Below are 16,536 nucleotides of genomic sequence, written 5' to 3' on the forward strand. Positions count from 1 at the left end.
TCTGTCTCATTCTATGATTTTAGACAAGTCACTTCACTTTCTCACCTGTTTCAATAAAAAAAAATGGTTGGACTCTAAGGTCCCTGTTCTCCCCTTTTAGAACATAAACCCCTTAATCTGGGACTCTCTCTTAATTGAGCTATCTAGCTCTCAATGGGAGAGTTCATCCATTCTTTATTAGCTGGTATATATACACTTTTTCAAGTTTCTGTTTTGTTACAATTTGGATCAACAGGTTTCTTTGCTGGAAAAAAGAATGTAAACAATTTGAGTTTCACTGATGTCTTTATATCCCCTTGGCAATAGTAGGTGCTTGCTAAGTGTCTATTGATTAATAGTCTATAATTTGGCAGAATAGAAATTAAACAAAGACACCGTGCATTCTAAAACCAGATGGAAATTGGATTATTTTTTACTAGATAATTGTTTTTGTCCAGTTTTGTGATTTCATCTGTATAGGAAATGCCTTCTAATAATGCATATGGGCAACTATTGTGAAGTTTCATCTGCGTGGGTTTCCTAGGGGACTTGTCCAGGAAGTCTCAGAGATGGATCTTTTTCCATTTCTTTCTGATTTGGAGGTCAGGCTGCTCCTCCTGATTTACTAACTACAAGTGAATTAGAGAGGGAGGGTACTAACGGGGAGGGCGTGGATCAGAAAAAGCTTCATGTATGCTAGAGTTTCATTTTTAAGAAAGAGAAATTCTTCTAGACAGAAGTGAGGAGAGAGTACATGTTCCAGTAAGGCTGGTAACCAGAGAGGGCAGAAGGAGAGACAGGGCCAATTTGACTGTTTCACAGAATTCAGTAAGGATTGAAAAATTGAAGCATTCTGGAGAGCAGTTTGAGCTATGCTCAAGGGGCATTAATGTCTCTACTGGGTCTGTATTCCAAAGAGATCATAAAAAAGGAAAAGGACCCACATGTGCAAAAATATTTGTGCCAGCCCTTTTTGTAGTGGCAAGGGAAATTGAGTGGATGCTCATCAATTGGGGAATGGTTAAACAAGTTATGGTCTATGAATGTTATGGAATATTATTGTTCTGGAAATGATAAGTAGGATGATTTCAGAAAAGCCTGGAAAGACTTACATGATGCAGAATGAAGTGAACAGAACCAAGAGATCATTGAATATAGTAACAAGATTTTGTGATCGTTAACTGTGATGGACTTAGCTCTTTTCAACAATGAGGTGATTCAAAGTAATTCCAATAGATTTGTAATGGAGAGAGCCATCCTCATCCAAGAAAGAACTGTAAAGACTGAATTGGGATCCAGCATAGTATTTTTACCTTATTGTTGTTTGTTGTTATTCACTTTTTTCCTTTCTTGTGTTTTTTTTTTCTTTTGATCTGATTTTTCTTGTATAGCATGATGAATATGGAAATATGTTTAGAAGAATTGTACATGTTTAATCTATATTGAATTACATGCTGTCTTGGGGAGAGGAGGGCGAAGAGAGGGAGAGAGTTGAAAAATAGGGTTTCACAAAGGCAAATGTCGAAAACTATCTTTGCATTATTGCATATTTGGAAAAATATTGTGAAGGGCTTTAAAAGCTAAACAGAGTTAAAATCTTAGCAGCCAAAGGGAGCCACAGGAAGCTATTGAATAGGGGAATGAAATGGTTAAATCTGAGCAAGGAAAAATCACTTTGGCCACAGAAAGAAGGATGAATTGGAGTGAAGGAAACTCATTGGGAGAGTGTCAGGAGGCTGTTGAGATAATCTAGGCAAGAGTAGATTTAAGAGACTGAGCTGAGATGATGGCTACGTGAGTGGAGAAAAGGGATCAGATGGGAGATAAGACATTTGTAAGCTGATTGTCAGGTATATGGGGTAAAGGGCTGAGGATAATTCTGACCCCCAAGCCTTTCTTTAGAATCATAAGGTCATATCTGAGGGGTTTGATATGACATCAAAGATGAAATGCTGATATTCTCTTTACCTGAAGCCTTGGCAAAGAGCATCTGCTCGTCAGGGCTCAGGGCGATGCAGGACAGGAAAATCTTCTGGTCCTCTATCTTTTCAACTTCCACCTTCAGCAGGGCCACAGAGCCCACAGGGATCGGACTAGGAATGGAGGTAAAGATCAATTGTTACTCTTCCAAATTCTCCTGTTCCCCAGGTTCTAGACGAGGCTGCATTAACTTGAACCAATTGAGGACTTGGTTAGCACTGCATGGGATCACTCAAGGCCTTTTAAATCCTTTCTTCTGGTGCTTCCAATTGGCTTCTAAAATCTTCCCTCAAATGACCTCCTTCCCAATTTTTACCAACCTCAGTCTTTTTTTTCCTGGAGTATCTCAGATTGATTCTGGCTTTTGAGGGACCAAATGATTTCCCCAAACTATTCTCTTCCCACTTTCCACCAATAACTCACATTTACATAATATTTGACAAAGTTCTTCCCGTACTGTGAAAGTAGTCATACGTGTGCTATTATCCTTAGCTTACAATATCAGGATCTAAGATTCAGCAGATTGACGGGTCTAAGGTCAAGGTAAATGTCAGACTTATAATGGACCATAGGAGCCGAAGCTGGAATGAACCTTAGAGATTTAGATATCCAACTCCCTTAATTTATTGGGGACCTCTCTAAATAAGACATTAGGTGAATTTCCCAAGATCACAACCACCAAATAGCAGAGCCAAATCCTATGCCTTATTTACTACATACACAATTGCTTTTTTGAGCACTCCCAACATAAAGCTAAAGATGGAAAAGATAAGGGGACAGACCCCAATACCCTCTCCCTCCTGACACCGTGGTGGTACTTACTTTTTAAATTTGATGTTGAGGTTTAGAGTGAACAATCCATGACCTGACAAGTAAGCAGTTTTAGAAAATGTCTCATCCACTAAGGCAGTCAAAGATCCTCCATGGGCATATCTGAGGAGGGGGTGGGAAAAAGATGAGTTGAAGTTACAGTCAAACCTGCTCTCCATCACTTCCTCTTAACCCTACCTGTGCAGTGTTACCATCTGCCTTTTTTCCAGAACAAAACTGGTTAACAATTGGTTGAAAGCAAAGAAAAGTGACGTGATTTGACAGCATCTCATTGTTCTCAATGAATTAAAGTTCTCAGATCCAGAAAAACCACATTCTGAGGCACTGAAAAAATTGATAAGAGTGATTGATGGTTTATCATCAATTTCCTTGAAAAATCATGGAGAATGGGAGAGGTGTCATGTAACAAAGAAATATTGTCTTGATTAAAAAAATATTATGTTTCCTGATTTTTGAATTTCTTCTCTAGGATATCTTTTAAATATATAATATACAGGCCCTTTTATCTATTCTATAAACAGAATAGGATAAAGAAAGTTTTTTTTTAAGTATTAAGATGATCTAGACAGGTTTATAGACAAGCAATTAAAAAGCATTTATTATATTAAGAAAGGAACCAGTGCATTAAGAAAAATTGAGAATTAAGAAGAAGAAGGGGGCTGAATAAAGAGGCAAGATCCTGAAAGAAGAAGGAAGGGATGAAATCAAGGACATGAATGGAATGTTAGCTTAAGCAAAGAAAAGGGCCAGAGGAGGAGAGAGTAGGGATATGTGAGTATGGGGGGTTAAGAGGGGTGGGGGATTGGGAAAGGGATGATTGAAATGATCTGAAAGTACAGAATTGGGGAAAAGAGGTGATGGAGAGTCTCTCTCTGTCTCTGTTTCTATCTCTGTCTTCCACTCTCTAGCTCCCTATCTGTCTCTGTCTCTCTGTTTCTGTCTTTCCCTCTCTTTCTCTGTCTCTGTTTAAGTGTCTCTTCCATCCTTTGCAATTCTTCTTTCTCTTTCTCTTTTTCTCTCTCTGAACGAAGCATGACGTCCTTTGCTAGGAGGCAAGGTTAAGACTCGGGCACATAGCTGAAAGAGAGAAAAGGTGGTTTGGAACAGAAATTGTATGGAGTGAAGAAAAGCGCTAAACAACTTTACTGGCTCCCTATTACCCAGATGAGAGGATAAAATGCCTAATTTATTGTCCTCCACAACCTGGCTAAGTCTATTTTTCTAGATGTATTTCCCCACTGCTCCTTCGTACCCAAGGAAACAATCTCCATGGAGAAGAGATTTACCTTCTAACTTCTACTTCTAACTATAGACTCCATTGCCATGGATTGCTTAAGATCCTCGGGCCTGGCAGTGACCTCCAGACTCTATCCCCCATACCGCAACAACCTAGATCCCAGGCCATCATCTTGGGAACTAGCCCCTGTGGAGATGCGACAATTATTTCTGCAGGGTCAGGAACTACTGCCTCCTCGACAGCCACTGCTATTAAATACTAAGAAAATCTATGACTTTAATGTCCAACATCAGAAGCAGATTTAATTTAATTAGAGGAAATGACATTAAAGTTGGATGGGGCAGCTAGGTGGTACAGTGGCTAAGCCCTGACCATGGAGTCAGGGCTCCTGAATTCAAATCCAGCCTCAGATCCTTCACACTTATGAGATACATGACCTTGGCAAGTCACTTAACCACAATTGCCTTGCTAAAAAAAAAAAAAAAAAAAAAAAAAGTATATGTTGATTTAATTTAATGTAGAGCTAATGGAAATGCCTGAATCAGGGAGGATTTTAGAAATGAACCCAAATGACCTTGAGTATGTGGACATAGGAGACTGAAGAAAAAGAGACAGATTTTAGATTTTGATATCTAGTATCAGTTTCAGTGGTTATTAGGGATCCAATAAAGCAGAGGTGTCTGAGAGCCAAGTATGTTTAGGACCTGGAAAGGCAAAAAGACTTAGTATCTTGAATAAAGTTTTAGAAATAAGTAAAAAAAGAAAAGTGAAAGTCCTGGCAGGTTCCCTGGACTATTTCCAAGAAGAAACTTGGTTATCTGGGAAATTTTTAGAGGTTAGAACATCCAAAACTGATTCCTTTAAAGAAACGCTCCCCTCAAGGCCAGAGTTTCTATTTTCTCATCCCACCCTCTTCACTGAGGGAGATGTAGGAGAGCTATAAAAATGCAACTATTTTTGTTATTTTATATTATTTTTGTATCAAGAGGCAGCACGATGTAGGGTCTATCTACACTGCTTTAAGGTGTAACATGCTCTCCTGGCAGTTACAATTACTAGTCTGTCCTAGACCCACCAGAGTACCTTTGACCACTGTCCTTTGCAGTGTGAGCTCTACCCGGCTCGCCTCCTCTGAGGCCTTCTAAGGTCTCTGGCCACAATCTCTTGAATCTATAGCTTAATAACCGGTAGCGCACTCAAGAACAGCCACGTGTAATCTTAAAAGCCTTTATTATACCTACTCACATAATGCCCTAACTGATGCCCTGACTTGTTGGTTCCCTGGTGAACACCTGGTCAGAAGACCCATGTGTTCACTACCAAAACCCTTACCTCTTTTGGCTACCCATCTTGGCTTGGCCACCCAGGCTAGGGAGCCAGGGTGAAGAACGCCAGATTAAAGAGGGCGGTTGCTGCCTGCAGTGGGCTTACATAGGGCCTGTGAGGTCACACACACAGCCAATCAGCGAGAGAGTCACCCATTACAAAACTATCTCAATATGGCCAGGATCCCGCCCAAGGGCAGTCCTAATATCCACAGAAATTACTTCTGGGCCTCAATCTCCCGATGCACTGTGTCCGCCCATTTAAAGGGCCCTTACATTAAGGCAGTTCAAATTTGGCTTCTGACACATGCTACCTGCAGGATCTTGCTTAAAGAAGTCATTTAAACTCAATGCTCCAGGCCAATGTTTCCCAACATCTTTCTTGTTGTTTCTTATTCCTTTTGTTGTTGTGATTTAGTTCTTTTAATCACATCAAACTCTTTGTGACCCCACTGGGGTTTCCCTGGCAGAGATACTACAATAGTTTGTCATTTCCTTTTCCAGCTTATTCGATAGAGGAGGAAATTGAGGCAAAAAAGGGTTAAATGATTTGCCTAGGGATTACACAGCCAGTAAAAGTCTGAGCTAGATTTGAACTCGGGAAGATGATCCTTCTTGATTCCAAGCTCAGTGCTCTATGCACTATAGCACTACCTAGCTGCCTCTTGAATTCTTTAGATAACAACAACAAAAAATTTTATGAATGTCCATAAAATTTAATCTACTATTCATAATATTCTTTGGGATTTATTCACTAAGGGCTTATGGTAATTATAATAATGATATAATAGTAATGGTTTTGAATTGTTGCAGAACCCAATTAATAATGCTTGAAGCAATATGTGTTTGTCACTGAGGAAAATATATAGTAACATAACTGGATCAATATCTACTATTTAAAGAGTCATTAAAGAATTTTTAGTACCAGTTTCTCCAGCTGTTGTTATTGAACCCTTTGGGGTTTGTAAACCACTGCTTTGGCAACTGTCTAAGATGGAATAAGTTACAGAAAGATCCAATTGGCATTGGTTTTTCATAGGGGACTTCCCTATCACAAATCCAGTACCTGTTTCCATCTTTATCCTTGTATGTCTTCCAGTATCTAACACAGGGTTTTGCCTGTAGTAGATAATAATTGGTTGAATAAAGCCTTGTTTCCTACTTTCTCGTCTAGTGGGCATTCACCTTCAGAGATGAATGAAGTTGGACCAAGCTGACTGAATTCTCTCCAATAAACATTTATTAAGCAGTCAGGATGGGCAGGGATTAAGGGTTAGGAAATTTATAGAAAAAAATGAGATTGAATCTCTGCCTTTAAGAACCTTATAGTCTATGAAGAAGTATCTAAGGGTAGTAGTACAAAGCTATGAAATTTGGTGATAGGAATTAATTTTCAATTGGAGTAATCAGGGATGGATCCATTGAGAAAGCAGCATGAGTTGGATAATCCAATTTGTTTGGAGCATTAAGTAAAAGGGAAGCAATTTACATGAGATAATGTCACATAGCATCTAATGGTAATAATTGCTAGGATTTATATAGTGCCTACTATGTGCCTGTCACTATGCTCACTCATTTGATCCTCACAACAATCTTGAGAAGTTGATGCTATTATTATCCCCATTTTACAGTTGAGGAAATGGAGGCAAACAGAAATTAAGTGACTTGCTCAGGACTTATAAATAGTAAATATGTGAGACTGAATTTTAATTCAGGACTTCTGATTCTAAGCTCAGCGTATACCTATGAGCTAGAGCCATGGTCTCTAGACTAGTAATTTGTACAAAATAGGTCACTAATGTTTGCTGAATGAATGTTGACTGATTTCTTGACACCTTAATTCTGAGGAGTACCTCTTTTGTCTCCACTGAGCCAGCCTGTCTTTAAAAACAACCGAGGATGGTGTGAACTACTTACTCTATTCCCACTCATCTGCTTACCCTGGAGCACCTTCCAGGTAGGGACCTGGCTGGAACAGACAGATTGACTCCTTCTTGGATGGGTGGAAAAAAATGACGTACTCATAGCCTTGCCCCTCCTTTTCGATGCACCTGGTAAAAATGCGGTAGTCTTCTTTGTCTGGGAGAGAAGAAATGTGAAAGGGACACATAGAAAAGAAAAAAAAAATTTCTGGGAGGGCAGGGGAGAGGGATGGCATTCAGTTATTCATATTGAGTTTATTATATGGAGTGATATTCTACATCAGGGGCTCTTAACTTGGGGTCCACAACACCTTTCTTCCCAAGGGGATGTATAACTTGTATGGAAAACAAATTACATCTTCATTTTTACTAATCTCTAACTGAAATTCAGAATTTCTTGCAATTACAAATTTTAAAAAATGATTCTGAGAATGTATCCACAGATTCCATCAGATTATAAGAGATATCTATGAAGCATGAGAAAGTTTAAGGACCTCTACTCTATATATAGAATACTGAGGGAAAAGTTAAAAGGTACTTGATCCTCATCCTGGGAACCCCCGGTAGATAGGAGAAACATGATCTGTGACCTTAATAAGCTCATTGGGTAATAGAATTAAAGGTGGAGAATAATTTAGAAGTCATATAATCTACAGAAGTTAAGTAAAATACCCAAGATTATGGAAGTGACAGCTAAGAGTTGAATATAGGTCCTTGTACTTTTAAAACTGATACACTTGCCAATATTACACCATGGAAAGAATCCCCAGAAGATTAACTGGGGCACAGGAAATATCCACTGCCCATAGAACTTCTGGTTTGTTAAGAGAAACTGATGCTCAACACCCAAAGGTCTCAGTCTGATGGGTGCAAGTGAAATACTTATAAGGAAAGAAACCTTGAAAGAGTTATAAACACACATAACTCAGAAGAGTTATTCAATCTAATAAATATTTACTGAGGAACTACTAAATGTATTGGTTAGTGGAAGATATTCCCAATTTGGGTTCAAGAAGTGGGTTCAAGTAGAGATGGTTATGTTGAACTAAATTCAGGAAACCCAGGTTCTAGTCCACAGTTTGACATTGATTTGATCTTGAGAAAATTACAAAAAGACCAATTTTGTTTGTAAAATTAGGGGCTTGGAAAGTCCCTTCTAATTCTAATAATCTAGGTTTAATAACTTGGCCACTTGTGTGATCTGGGGCGAGAGGTTTAATTAATTTCCCTGAGCCTTGATTTTCTCATTTGTCATCTGCAAATATTCAAAGAATCTATGATTTCACCAATGACTAGAAATTTATCTACCACTTAATAGATAAATGCAAGGAAGGGAGTCTGAGGCAAAAAAGAGGTAAAACTCAACTCTTTACTCCCCTTCAACCCACACTTTCAATCACTTGTCAAATCTTGCTTTTATGACCAACCTCTTCTCACTAACACTAGATTAAACCCTTATCATTCTAGATCAGAACCCCAATAGAAAGTGCACTCTTCTTTTTTCTTTTTTTTTTTTTAAGATTGACATTAAATTAATAAAATAATATATTTCCAGTTTTGAAAAGGGATAGTTAGGAGTCATTTGGTCCAACTATTTTTATAAGACATATATAGTTTTTACATGACACATTTCTTTATAGAAAATCTTTGCACAAGTAGTTGCCTAGACTATACTTGATCATCTTCAATGATTAAGGACTCATTACTGATTACAGATTTCACAGAAGCACAACATCTAAGAGTTGTAGAGAATTAAAGAAGAATCTAATCATACCAATATCTCAGTCACAATTCAGCTTTTGATTAGGGTTTCCATGTCCTAACATTGACACATTTTTAGTCACCTGACTTTTGCTTTAGATTGAAGGAGAGAATATTGGGTTTAGAAGAGTTAGATTTAAGTATTAAGCATTTAAAAGCTGTTCGCAATCTAATTCTGGTTTACCTTTTCAAATTGATTTTACAGTATTCTTCTTTAGGTTTTATATTCTAACCAGATAGACCTAAGGCACGGGAACAAAATTCTGTCACCTGCTTACAGACTGTTACGCAAGCCTGGAACATGCTTTCTCCAATGCATTCTTTTCTAGACTCCGTCTCAAAAGCATACTTTAGGCACTTTTCAGTCTAGAAAGCACTGTTTCCTGGAATATACTCTTTTCTAGACTTTCAATCTAGAAAACACTTTTCTTTTTCTTTTAGAAATAATAAAAGTATTTTATTTTTCAAAATCCATGCAAAAAAAATTTTCAACATTTTCCTTACAAAACCTTGTGTTTTAATTTTTCTCCTCCACCATGTCCAACAACAAATAACTTAATGTGGATTAAACATGTGCAGTTCTTCCAAACATATTTCCACATTTATCATTGCACAAGAATAATCAGATCAAGAATGAAAAAATGAAAGAGAAAAAAACAAGCATGCAAACAATGACAAAAAGATAAAAAAATGTTATGATCTATACTCAGTTCCCATAGTTCTCTCTCTCTGGGTGGAGATGGCTCTCTTCATCACAAGTCTACTGGAACTGGCATAAATCATTTCATTTTAAAAAAGAGCCAAGTCCATCAGAATTGATCATCATATAATCTTGTTTGTGTATGATGTTCTCTTGATTCTATTCATTTTGCCCAGCATCAGTTCATATAAGTTTCTCCAGGTCTTTCTGAAATCAGCCACTGATCATTTCTTATAGAACAATAATATTCCTTTGCATCCATATACCATAACTTATTCAATCACTCCCCAAATGATGGATAGCCATTTGATTTTCTACCTTCTTGACACTACAAAAAGGGCTGGAAAGTACTATTTTCTAGATTCTCAGTCTAGAAACACAGTTATCTGGAATGCACTACTTTCTAGGCTTTTAGTATAGCATCCTTTTCTAGATTGTCAGTCTAGAAAGCACTTGCAGCACTCTTTTCTAAATAGTATTCTAGACTGTCTAGAAAATACTAGAAAATACTGTCTAGAAAGCAGCCTAGAAAATGCTCTCAATATAGAAAGTACTCTTTTTTTTTTAGACTGTCAGTTGAGACTGTCAGTTTCTAAAATGTGCTTTTTTTTTCTAGGCTGTCCTTCTAGAAAGCATTCTTTTCTAGATACTCTTTTCTAGGTTCTCAGCCTAGAAAGCACTTTTCTAAAATGTACCCTTTTCTAGAAAGCACCTTTTTAGTCTAAGTCTAGAAAGTACCATTTCTTGGAATACATTATTCTCTAGACTCTGTCTAGCAAATGCCTTGATCTACAAAGCACTCCAAAGCACTCTTTTTTTTTAAAATACTTTTTATTCACCAGATATATGCCTGGTAAATTTTACAACATTGACAATTGCCAAAGCTTTTGTTTTTCCCCTCCTCTCCCCCCCCACCCCCCAATGGCAGGTCGACCAATACATGTTAAATATGATAGATAGAGTATATCCAAACAGTTGTTTTTAAAGCACTCTTTTCTAGCTATTATTTTCTTGATTCATAGTCCTGAAACTAATCATTTCTATGTATTCTATATTAGATCCTTGTCATTGTAGATCAAGGCCTTGTCATTCTAGATTGGGCCCTCACTACTCTAGATCAGACTTGTCATTCTAGCGCAGACCCTCACCATTCTAGATCAGACTCTCTTCACTCTAGAACAGACCCTCTTCATTCTAACTCAGGCCTGATACTGCAATCATGGCCTAATTTGTCTCCTTGCCTCAGATTTCTGCCTTTTTTAATCCATCGTTCCGACAGTTGCTGCAGTGATTTTCTCTAAGTTAAGTCTGACCCTGACACTTCCTTACTTAGTACATTTTAGCTTTTCCTTATTGTCTGTAGCATCAGATATAAACTTTTTTGATTTATTTTAAAGCCCTTCCCAGCCTATCTTTCTAGCCTTGTTACACATTATTCCTTTTCTTGAACACCACGGCCCAGTTATATTGGCTTTATTACTATTCTTTATGCATAACACTCCATTTCTTATCTCTGTGTTTTTGTACTGGCTGTCTTGGAACATACTCTCTCCCTCTTTCCCCTTTGCTTCATAGAACATTCACTTCAAGACTCAGCTCAATTTGGAGCCTTTCTTGAACCTCCAGATCCCAACCATGAATGCATTCCATCCCCAAACTAGTTCACAGTTATTTTGTGTATTTTCATGTATATATTAGTTTTTTTTCCTGATAAAATAAAACTCTGTAAGGTCAGAATTTGTTTAATTTTAGGTGTTGTATTCCTAGCATTTAGAATCTGGTACTTAGTCGGTACTTGATCAACGCTTGTGGATTGAGTAATCAAAGCCAGATTTTGTCCAGCTTTTGGAAGCTGTTTTGTCAGTCCAGGTTTTGACAGCTAATAAATATCCAGAGTGGGAATTGTATCAAGTTCAATATCTATTCTATTATGTCACGATGCCTCTTTACTTGTCATAAGATATTAATACCAGTACAAACCACTAATCTCAGGAGGATTGCTGCAGGGGTAGCTAGGTGCTACAGTGGATAGAGCCTGGACTCAGGAGATCTAAATTCAAATCCAGTTGAACTTTTATTAACTATATGATCTGCAAGCCTGGTTTCGTTAATTATAAATGGGAATAGTAATAGCATTCTTTATAAAGTTGTTGTGAGGATCAAATGAAGGAATATTTGTAAAGCATTTAGCATACAGTAGGCGCTCAATAAATGCTTATCTTTTCTACCCCCTAAACATGTAAACATAAGCAGTCCTCTAAGTAGCATAATGTGATCCAAAGGGAGCAGCTTTAAGTAGGAGAATTAATGGTACTTTTTTCAATTACATGTAAATATAGTTTTTGACATTCATCTTGATAAGACTTTGAGTTCCTAATTTTTTCTTTCTCCTTCCCTCCCAAGTCAGCAAGCAATCTGATTTAGGTTATACTTGTACAGTCATGTTAAACACATATCGTGAGTAATTTTGATGTGAAAGAAAAATCAGAACAAAAAAGAAAAACCATGAGAAAAAAAAGGAAAGTAGTATACATTGAACTGTATCTAGAGCTATATTTCTGAATGTGGGAAGTATTTTTCATCATGAATCCCTTAGAATTCCCTTGGATCATTGCACTGTTGAGAATCTATCATGGTTGATCATGTTGCTGTTCCTGTGTACAGTGTTCTTCTGTACACTAAGAGAATTTCATATGGAGTGATGAAAGAGAAAAAATTGGATAAGGATTTCATGACGTTTAGGAACAAAAATTGCTTATACTGAGGGAAAGGAGCAGTTCTTGCGAGGACATGCCCGCCTGAAGGCTAAGGAGGGACCATTTGAGGTTTTGAGAGGAAAGAAAATGTGGCCTTTCTTCTACGTCTGGTGCCTGGGACCTTTGAAAAACTTACTTCCACTCTCCAGCCCAGAGCTGCAATATAAAGAACTTAGGTTAAGTGGAAAGTAGTCTCTTTAACCTAAATACAGGTTACATTTTGTAGATTGCTTTAAAGTTTACAAAGTGCTATCCTGATGATAACTCTGAGGTGGTAAATACTTTGATTGTTGGTTGTTTAATTATTTTTCAGTTGTTCAGTTGTAAAGTCCAACTCCTTGTGACCCCACTGGGGATTTTCTTGGCAGAGATACATAAGTGATTTGCCACTTCCTTCTCTAGCTCATTTTTACAGCTGAGGAAACTGAGGCAAACAGGATAAAGATCACACAGCTAGTTAGTAAGGTTCTGAGGCCAGATTTGAACTCATGAACACAAATCTTCTTGACTCCAGACCTGGCACTCTATCTACTGTACAACCTTGCTGCTTTTTAGGGACTGTCTAATCCGATCCCTTTATTTTAAAGAGGAGAAAAGTGGAGGGCAGGGGAAGACTTGTTCAATACAGCAAATATAAGTATCCTCATCTTAAAGAGGGGGAAACTGAGGGCCAGATAGTTAGTGATTTACTTTGGAACATATGATCACATAGTTAATATACTGGACCAGGCGTCAGGAAGAGACCTGAGTTTGAAAGGTAAGTCATTCACCCATGCCAGTCTCAGTTTCCTCATCTGTAAAAATGAGAGTAATAAGAAAATCTATCTCCTAAGTTTGTGGGAGGATTAAACAAGATTATATACATAAAGTATTTTATAAATTTTAAAGCACTATATTTGTCATCATTATCATCATCCTCATCCTCATCATCATATGGGAACAGGGTTTCCAATTCAAAGAACAATGTTTTTTTCAGTGTTGGAAGTGAGATCGTTTTTGTCTTTTCCAAAGGGCTTTTTAAAACAGGCAGTTTCTTATACTCTAAGTATGGTTTTACACACAGTCTTACACACACTAAGTATAGTTTTGGAGGGAGGTAGGGAATTGGGAATGGGAGAGTGACTGAGATCACCTGTATAATAACTCTCTGGGGCATAATAGTTCATTATTCCAATAATGATGTATGTGATATTTAACTTATAATGGTTTATTCTACTATCTAAGGGAGGGAGAGAGGGAGGAGGGAGAAAACTCTGAAACACAAGATTTTTCAAGGGTAAATGTTGAAAACTATCTTTGCATGTATTTTGAAAATAAAAAGCTATTATTAAATTTTTTTTAAACAATGTGTGTGTGTATGTTGGAAGGAGGCGTAAAGGACTCACCTGAAGTGGTTATAAATCCATCGGGGAGCTTCAGACCTCTGATATGGTCACTATTGCTCTTGAAGGAAGGAAGTTTGACCCATTCCCCATCCTTTGTCTTTTCTAGAAACTCCTTGTACAAGCGCATCATTTCAGGGCTCCAGCTGGCATTGGGAAGGGCATAATCCTTCAGGTCTGTAAATTTTTGGCAGAACCTGGAAACCTAGAAAGAACCAAGTTTCAGAATAGCATGATTTGGGAGAAGACCAGTCATTTGCTGTGGAACTGGGGGTCACTTCGAAGAATCAATTTCCAGATGCTTTGGCCACTTGTCCTCTGCTCCCAGAAAAGTATCAGAAATCTATACAATTTATATAATTGTAGATTTAGATCTAGAAACAAAGGCACTGTTTGAACCTAGCTGAATTTATCTCCACATAATTCTTATTTTAGCACTGACTCAAGGTATAGTATTTGGGAAAAAGGCCCTTTGGGGGGAAAAAGTGGCTAGCTTTGTCAGGACAGGGAGAAATGAAGTCAATAAGCCCCTATTTTTCTAAGGGTTATTGCCATTTCATCTTTAGGGGAACTCTCCCTGCTTGGTTCTGGCTGGCTACTTATCACTGAATGTCTCCTCTTAGGAAGTACAGTAACTCCCTTTGAGATGAGAGCTTCCTCTGAAAAATGGATCCAAAGTCAGGGGTCTGGGACAGTGTGTACATATCTAACTATGTATGTGTTCCCTGAGGGAGAAACCTTGGTCACATGCCTGTTTTTTTTTCATATTTCTGACCAGATAATGGTTGGGGTCAATAACAAAAGCATGACCTTCCCATACCAAGGATCATAAAAAATAGAAAAATCAGAATTCTTCCTTTGGAATAAGCTCAAGTCCTCTTAACTGCTAGCTTTCTTTGCACTTATTAGAGAGTGTTAGAACTAGAGTGCTAATCTAGAGTCAAGAAGTCAAGAAGAGCTAAGTTCAAATACAGCCTCAAATATTAAGTAACTTTGTGATCCTGGGCAAATTTCAACCTTTTCCAGCCTCATTTTCTTAATTATAAAATGAGAATAATATTAGCCCCTATTTCATAGGATCAAGTGTGTGTGAGAGAATCAAATGAGTATTCTGTAACCCTAAAAATGCTATAAAAATATTAGCTCCTTATTATTATCTAGATCAACCTCCTCCTGTTAGAGATGAGGAAATGGTGTCCCAACTCATACACCGGGGTCAGCTGCAGAGACAATGCTAGAACCTAGTCCAATATTCTTAGCACTATACTATTTATTCACAGGCTCAATTTTTATCCATTGGCACAATTGATCAAGAAGCTTTTGTTTATTTTTGAGGAAGTCTATTAAATGCCTACTATATGCCAGTCACTAAATAGGGATATAAACACAAAAGTGAGACAGTCCTCAAGGAGCTTTTATAGAAATGATTTTCATATGCTACACAGAAGGTGCTAATATCCTAGGGGAATCAGGAAAGATAGCCCTTGAGTTGAGCCTTGGGGGAACTATCAATCAGTCAATAAGCATTCATTAAAAATCATAGATTTAGAACTGGAAGGGGGGCAGATTCTTTAATTTACAGATGAAAAAACTAAGGCTGAGAAAGAAGAAATAATTTGCCCATAGTTAAATAGCTGATAAATATTCGGGCTGTGATTCGATCTCTCTTGATTTAGTTTAATATTCTTGGCATCGTATCACATTGCCTCTTGATTATAACTTGTGGGAAAATCCAAGGGTGAATGGATTCTTGGGTAAATACTTTACTCTATCTGAGATGCCCATGTATTTAGGGGGAGCTTTGCAAAAAGTGTCCAGTACTCACCAAAGTGTCTGTGGATGAACTGAAGCTTGTTCCTGGAATTAGACTGGGTCTGAGTCTGTGAGGGACACTCTGAGGTCTGAGGCTGGGGGATCCACAAAGGCTCTGGCAGGCTCCAAAGCATCGTGTTAGCCAGAAGCTTCCTCTCATCATAGTCCTGATGCAGGTGTGTCTGTTTGCCGACTTGTATTCTGGAAGACCTTCAGCCAAGAGGCTCCAGAGAAAAAGACACTCAAAGTTTTTATCAGCTGGGGTTGCTAATATAATCGTTTCCCTAGCCAAATGAAACTCCTGCCAAAAGCCTTCAGCAGCGAGACAGAAGTTTCTACTGCAGAGAGCATGGATTTCATCAGGGGAACATGCACAGTCTTGCTTTGACACTGAATAGAATTGCAACCCAGGGATTCTCCCTGATGTACATTATTCCAGTGCCTTTTGGAAACAATCCTCAAATGATGAATCAATTTTTTTCTAAAGGGGATAAGCTTGTTCCATACCCCATATCTCAGAGTTCTGGAAAAGTTCTAGGAACATCCCAGGGAAAGTTAATTCCAGTTGGATACCAGTTGGAACAATTACATTCCCCAAGTTTTCTTTCATCATATCAGTTATCAGGAAGGGAAGGGATTGGTCTCTAGGTTAATTTCCCCTTTAATGGAATCAAGAACTAGTTTGCTTCTCACAGGCTTTTGTACTGCTTTGGACTGGAATAAAATTCTATAAGTTCTAGAATTAGCCTAGTACACAAAAACAAGTGTATATTTAGGTGGCTACCTCTTGGCCAATAAGAGATAAGCTTCTTGAGGGCAGGAACACTTTATGTTTTGGTTCATATCCCCAG

The 16,536-nt window shown here is 37.9% G+C and overlaps 1 protein-coding gene across 1 annotated transcript in view; it reads right to left on the reverse strand.

Annotated features, from left to right (window-relative positions):
* The window catches only part of THEM5 (thioesterase superfamily member 5), an 18,720-nt gene extending 2,704 nt beyond the window's left edge, over positions 1 to 16,016 (reverse strand). Inside the window, exons 1-5 of the mRNA XM_074263483.1 lie at positions 15,699 to 16,016; positions 13,877 to 14,078; positions 7,293 to 7,431; positions 2,782 to 2,892; positions 1,948 to 2,072 (exon numbers count right to left, since the gene is read on the reverse strand). Of these exons, the coding sequence (XP_074119584.1) occupies positions 1,948 to 2,072; positions 2,782 to 2,892; positions 7,293 to 7,431; positions 13,877 to 14,078; positions 15,699 to 15,848 (727 nt within the window). The 5' untranslated portion in view covers positions 15,849 to 16,016. The remainder of the gene's footprint in view (positions 1 to 1,947; positions 2,073 to 2,781; positions 2,893 to 7,292; positions 7,432 to 13,876; positions 14,079 to 15,698) is intronic.
* Positions 16,017 to 16,536: the final 520 nt, after the last annotated feature.

The sequence above is a fragment of the Sminthopsis crassicaudata genome, chromosome 4 (assembly GCF_048593235.1).
Source record: "Sminthopsis crassicaudata isolate SCR6 chromosome 4, ASM4859323v1, whole genome shotgun sequence".
Lineage (NCBI taxonomy): Eukaryota > Metazoa > Chordata > Mammalia > Dasyuromorphia > Dasyuridae > Sminthopsis > Sminthopsis crassicaudata.